Raw genomic sequence first — 6,665 nt, 5'->3', positions numbered from 1 at the left:
GAGAGAGACACCCCTATCACAGTTATTGCTATCGATTAGGAGGTTCCTGTCACATGGTTATAATGAAGGAAATAATAATTCATCCTCCATTACTGTATACTTATGGTCTGCATCACAGAAGGGGAAAAATAAAAAAAATTAAAAACAATCACAGAAAACGGCCATTACTTACTGACTGAGGAGTGCATATTGATGTATCCTCCTCTCACCATGCAGGTAGCTGACTACCAAATGAGAGAGCGAATTACACCTGTGCAGGACACCGATGAGACACCCACTCACACTGCCTCCTGATAATGAGGGGGGTGGCTGCTTGGTGTATACTCCCACACATAGTGGATACAGGGTGCCAGACCATTCTGATATATGTAGTTCACCATGCAGACCAGCAACCTATTAATGACGCCATGATAATTCGGCGGGTTGCCCTGCACTTCCATCAGTGAACCACATTGGTACTGCCACCCTGGGCTCCCCGTGGAGTCTTAAAGCCACACTGCGTGTGAATGATAGATAATAAATGCAAGGTATTGGTTGGATTTTGGCCAAGATACATGAGCCCACTAACCACTTCACGGTTTTTAAATTTTTTTTATATTTCCCCTTCTGTGATGCATTTATATTAGTGAAGGGACCCAGAATAAGCATCAGAAAGGAGGCTGCACTGCATGAAAGTGATTGCAATATATATAGGAGACGTCCAGAGTGTGACAGGCAATCAGATGATGAAAAATGTTTTTTCTTCAGAGTGGCCCTTTAATCATAATTTTCTCTCCCCTCCCTTACGGTTATCCTTTTTTGTAACATCCAAGTTCCAGCACTAAAGTTGTATTTTTTTAAGCCCAATAGAGACAACAATGATTAATTCTAATATTTATTAATATCACATAATCTTTATCATTAAAATATAACATATACGTTATACCCAAAAGACAAGCTTACATGGGAGGTCTACTTGAGACAATGACTACCCATAGTACTCTCCACTTGTGTTCCTGACCTTCATTAGGTTGCACAGAGAGCTGCTAAAAAGACCGGCTTGTGCTCTGGAGGATCATGGTGACTAGATATTATATAGCCAAGCACTGGGTTAAAAGAAGACCATGGAATACTACCTTTCTCCTGCTGCACCACTGTATACCTGTAATTCCACCCAACTATTGTATTATAGCTGACCACTAAGTGAGTGTGATCAATGAGTGGAACAGGTTACCACAGTAGGTGGGAAGTTCTCCTTCAATGGAAGTCTTCAAGAATAGGCTGGAATCCTGCATCCTGGTTGGACCCAATGACTTTGGAAGTCCTTTCCAACTCTACGATTCTATGATTCTAAGTATCCCAGCATTTGGACCCACTGCGATCAGTTCATTGCCAGGGAAGTTGCCTCACAAAAGGAAGCTGTAATGAGTGGATTACTCCTTGTGAGGAACATGAGAAAATGTTACATTTTTATATGTATTTTGTCATCTTCTGACCTGGTGAATATTATGAATGTAATTAAAGCTGTTCCTTCAATCATGGCTTTTGAAATACTCCATAGAACAGAAAACACTTGCTAAGCAAATCCCGTATAATGAAGATGAATGGATGATCTGCTGTGTAGGTCGTTTGTGGAAGCTTTAGGGATAGAAATCCAAACTCATCATCAGCATTAGTTGTTTCTTCCGTACCGTCCTCATCTGCCTGCATAGTTACCAAATTTATGACGTCTGACACATACAAACTTTCATCAGATATTTCAGATATGTTTGATTTGGTGTCACTAAAAACATAAGTCATTCCCATACGATACAGAACATTTTTCATTGAGTAGGTACTGTCTATCTTAAAGTGAGGAAGACAAACTTCAATGAATTCTTTCTTCATCTTGTCTGGGTCGGTCCAGTCATTCAGTTGCTCATATGTTAAGTTTTGTTTTATCTGAAATATAAATGGTTTGACAATAATTTGTAAGGATGAGAAAAAAGAATCACAACAGTAAAAACGTAAGAAATCTATATATTCCTCTGTATGAAAATGAAGGCATATGGAGGCACGGTGGAGGCCATATGTAGCTCTATGGAATCCCTACTTGGACTCCGTACAAAATGAAGCTGTAATATGGCAATATAATATGGCCATGAGCGCAAAGTGTTCTTTTTTGTTGAAAATAAGAAAGTAAGTATTAGTGATGCTCAATTGGCAACATAGGTGACAGGTGACATAAGCTTAGGACAACTATTGTTAGACAGTGACAGAAAGAGTTCCACGCTTGGTCGCTATTTTTTCCCAAGTGTCCCGTTATATGTGTATTAGGTTCCAAGAAGTATATATCTCGTCCTAGGAAAGCTGGGTGAGATACATGAAATCCAGGAAGTGTCACGTCCATCTCCTGAGACGTGTGGTACTACAGATGATCTGCAGCTTTCCTGCTCAATGATGGGGGATTGTGTGAGCAGGTTCTATGTGTGGTGGCTGCAAGAAAGGTTTGTGTCTTGTGGTTTTGTTTGATTATGTCACTGGACTCCTGGTTAGTGTAGGGACTAGCGGTATTGCTGGGAGCCGTGAAGTGGCCCGCTAGCTTCCATATTTTGGTCAAAATGTCAACTAATACCTGGCATTTGTAGCATTAACATCTGCTACTAGTGTTGGCTGCTCTATGGTGTGATTATGACTCTGTATGTCTTCTTATCCTATCCAGTTGTCCCTGTCGGTGGTGGCATGTGTATGCGTCCTACCCTGGGTGCGAGGGTTTCTAGGTGCAGCAAGAGCCCAGATCCGAAGACCGCTGGGCCCCCTTTGTTGGGGCAATGTCCCTGCTCAGGTAGGTGTTTGGTCATCTTCCTTTATAGAAGACAGGGAGACGTGTTAATGGGTGGTAGTTTCACCTGGTGTTCTCTATATTTGTTACGTTCGTATGGGCAAGTGATATTTTAATGGTTTGGGCTTTTACATACACAGCAACACCAAATTATTTTTTTTCAATTGTTTGGATTTTTATGGAAGAATGGGAAAAGGAGGATTTTGGAACTTTAATGTTTTTTTTTATTACTGTTAAAACTTTATTAGATCTTTATTTTTAACACTTTTCTCTAGCTCTCACAGGGGACTTCAACTTGCGGTCATTTAATCACTTGTACTATGTATTGCAATACTTTAATACTGCAGTATACAACTTTTGTAAATGTCGCCTATAAAGGCCTGCCATAGGCAGGGATTGATAGGCATCTATGCAGGGCAGCCCTGGGAGCCTTCTGTTGGCTCCGAGCTGCCATTTTAGCTCATCAACACCCCCTGATTGCATTGCGGAAGGGTGTTGATGGGGCCCTGTAAGGGCCCCCTGGTGCTGAATGTTTAACCAAGGCATCTAAACAGTAAACAGATCAAAATCAATTTTGATTGCAGCAGCTGCTATCAGCTGTCAGCTGTCAAAAAGCTGTCACCTCCTGAGCCTGCTCCATACACCCTTCATGAATGCATGACATATATTTACGTTATGTGGTTGGGAATGGGTTAAGGTTGTCAGTATTATTTTAAGTTCCCAATTTCCAATGAAACTGAACTGATTTTAATATATACAGATACAGTTGTTTTTCAATTTCTTATTATAACATACTGTATACTTGGAAATGCCATTACAAAAGATAAATATGACCCATCACCAGCCATTCTAATCCATTTAATAAGTTTATATTGATATATTCTTATGTTTCAGTACCTCATCATGACACATCTCCATTACTATAACACTTACCTTTGTAATACCATCGTATGTATCAGGCAGTATGACATACATACGCAGATTTTTCCTTTTTCCATATGGAAGCTCAATGATACTTAACATTTGATCCTTTATTTCCCGAATATTAAAGTTACCCTCTACGCTCATTAATTCCATGTGTACTTTTTCATTCTAGAAAGGATAGAAATAAACTGATGAGTGTACAGAATATACATGCCTCCAGGCTCTGTCGCTATAGGTATCTATACCTTTAAAAAAATAAATGAAAAATTAAGGTTTAACCCTTTTCCTGCCAAGCACATATCTCCTATGTCCTCACAGGGAAGCACCTCATTAGCCAAGGACATCTGAAGTACTACATTGTTGCTAATGGCTATAAATCAAGCTGTACTGCAGCTAGAACATTGCTCTTGGGCTTGTTTGAAAGCCAACAATTGGAGGGACTGCTGTAGAGCCTGACATATAGAAGGTTAAAGTGGGAGCTGCATAAGGCCACAGATTCCCTGTGCCCGGTCGATGTCCGCGCGTACCTGTCATTAAGTCTCTCCTTTTTTTCAAATTATTTTTTTGCTACTAGGTGACGACATGGGTACCAGCGACCTATCCATGATGTCAATTGCGGATGGACCACGGGTCGGATGGCTTCCATTGACTTCAATGGAAGCCGTCCGTGCGGGCGCCACTTAAAAATAGAGCCTGCTGTGATTTTTCCTCTGCAATTAGTTTCCACAAGTGTGCAGAAAGAATCCCTTATCCATAGCATGCTGTGGAAGGTATTTACAGCGGAACCCAGGGGTGGACACAGGATAAAATAAAGTTCGACACAGTATTGGGGAAGAAGCTCTGCCAACTATCACATCACTTCCATTAAGGAAAAGGTCCCGCTTGCAGTCATATCGCTCTGCCGAAGACTGAGCTATTGTACCATAGTGCTAAAAGGTCTTCTTCAGACATTACACCAAGTGTCAGATCAATGGTGGATTTTACTGATGTGGATCTGACACTACAATCCGCAGCAGAACTCCAAGGCCGAGCCCTGGGGCTCTTCTCCACATTTTCATGTGATTCCACATTATTATGTATATAGACCGCTTCCTGTTGGAATAATTTGTCTATTATATTTTGAGAAAATAGGTATCTAAAATGAAGAAAGCGACACCTTAGCCTATATTCACATAACACTAATCCATATCGGATTTTTTCAATGTAACTTGCAATTAAAATCTGTGTCAGAAATTTGAGGTTGCTGTGGATTTCTGGCATTTGTTGCAGCCGCTGATCTCCATGCGGATTTAGCACAGCCAAAGAAAAAAAATACATATGTGGATTTTTAGATGCAGAATCTGCATCACAAAGTGACACATCACCTGTTTTTCCCACAACACACATTTAAAATCAATGAGCAGAAAAAATTGCGCCAGACAGACTACAGCACAGATTTCTATTAAAAGTAATGGGAAACATTTACACACAGATCTGATGTGGAATCGGCATGAATTCTGCATAAAATCTGTGGTGAGGTACGCCGTGTGAACAGAGACTGAACCCAAAATAATCCGGAAGAGGATAAAAATAACTTAATTGAAAAATCTTCAAAAGTCACATTAGATCATAAACTTCGTGCCAGAGGGACATAGGCGTTTCGGATGTACTAAGAGTGCTCAGTCAGCAGAAGAACTAAGGAAGCTTAGTACATCCGAAACGTCTACGTGTCAACATAGGGAGTCTTTATACTACAAAGTCTATGATCTGATGTAAAGCTTTTTGAATAAAGTTAGTTTTATCTACTTCCAGAGCCGGATCATTGTGTCTTCAGCCTACTACCTGCATCTTGCTCATGCGGATCTGTGCACCTAGGAGTAAACTTGCTTGAGAGATCAATGAGCTCGTGTGCCGTGGGAACATAGTCTTACAATGATTAGACTTCTGTTGCAGCCGTTCGGAGGTTCCCACCTTGCTTTCAGGCCAGACCAGGGTTTAGCAGTATTCCTACCTCTCCAGGAGCTGAGGGGTGTGGTGGTTGCAAGAGTAATGTCAGTCCTCACCTGGTGCTGAGTAACTCTGCTCCTATTTAAGCAGTGCTAGTATTGACCCCAGTGCTGGTCAATGCTTCAGTTGCTGCTGGACAGCTGCTGAGGAACACATCCTGGTTGAAGCTCCTCCGTGCTAGCTAATTTCCTATATCTGCTTTGTTTGGTTTTCCGTTTCCCTTTTTTTTGGTTCTAGGGCTCCCTGATAGGGATTTGTCAGTGGCCCAGGCACGAGTGCGGGTCCGCACCTATCGGAGCGATCGGCCCGCCGAGTAGGCAGGGCCCCCCCCCAGGTAAGGGGTTTACAGGGAGAGGTTTTCCCGTAGTTTTATGTTTCTTTTGCACGGGTGTGCCTTTTCGTTTGTTTTGGATATTACATGTCCAGTTGGACGCAACAACTTCATCTCACTTATACCATATAAATTGTCAAAGTAAAAATTGTTACATTTTTACTGTTTATATATTAAATATTAGAGAATTTGACTTTCTGCCATTGTCGGTTTTGAACTAGCCAACTACATTTTAAGAATGGAAAATTTCAATATTGTTAGTGAATAAACAGAATTTGCTCAGATTCAGCATTTTTGTGTGCCTTACTTTATAACTGCCTTATTACACTTACATTGCTCTTCGTGTTGGTCATTTTCAGTGTTGGTCAGAGGAAAGCTCTGGGTCCAGTTGGCTAATAAATATGCTGTATTGATAATTACAAGATTTGTATCATTATTAACCGAATTCTCAGGCATGCTTTGAAAGTTGCCTAAAAAAGAACACAGGATTTAAATTAATAGATCTTACAGTTTATGCTTATGTAATCACCTAAAATCTGCCCCCTTTCCTGGCCGGATATCTTCAGATATGTGTGTAATGAGATCATTAACTTTTCAAAGCAGCATGATTTTGCAGTGTGTTGT

General features: G+C 40.8%; 1 protein-coding gene across 1 annotated transcript; it reads right to left on the bottom strand.

The window, feature by feature from the left end:
* Nucleotides 1-873: 873 nt before the first annotated feature.
* Nucleotides 874-6,394, bottom strand: LOC136578640 (serpin B10-like). Its single transcript, XM_066578834.1, has 3 exons — nt 6,374-6,394; nt 3,734-3,892; nt 874-1,920 (listed from the first exon to the last, which is right to left on the bottom strand). The coding sequence occupies exons 1-3, from the start codon at nt 6,392-6,394 to the stop codon at nt 1,516-1,518; spliced, it is 585 nt and encodes a 194-aa protein (XP_066434931.1). The 3' UTR covers nt 874-1,515.
* Between the last annotated feature and the right edge of the window lie 271 nt (nt 6,395-6,665).

This window comes from Eleutherodactylus coqui, chromosome 9 (assembly GCF_035609145.1).
Source record: "Eleutherodactylus coqui strain aEleCoq1 chromosome 9, aEleCoq1.hap1, whole genome shotgun sequence".
Taxonomy (NCBI): domain Eukaryota; kingdom Metazoa; phylum Chordata; class Amphibia; order Anura; family Eleutherodactylidae; genus Eleutherodactylus; species Eleutherodactylus coqui.
This window is presented reverse-complemented; position numbering and strand designations above follow the sequence as displayed.

What these genes read in the sequence shown, in the direction of transcription:
- LOC136578640 (XM_066578834.1), bottom strand. Translation starts at nt 6,394, where the DNA reads ATGACCAACACGAAGAGCAAT. An exon ending in TGACCAACACGAAGAGCAAT is followed by an intron (nt 3,893 to 6,373) that starts GTAAGTGTAATA and finishes TATCCTTTCTAG; the next exon opens with AATGAAAAAGTACACATGGA. An exon ending in CATACGATGGTATTACAAAG is followed by an intron (nt 1,921 to 3,733) that starts GTAAGTGTTATA and finishes TTTATATTTCAG; the next exon opens with ATAAAACAAAACTTAACATA.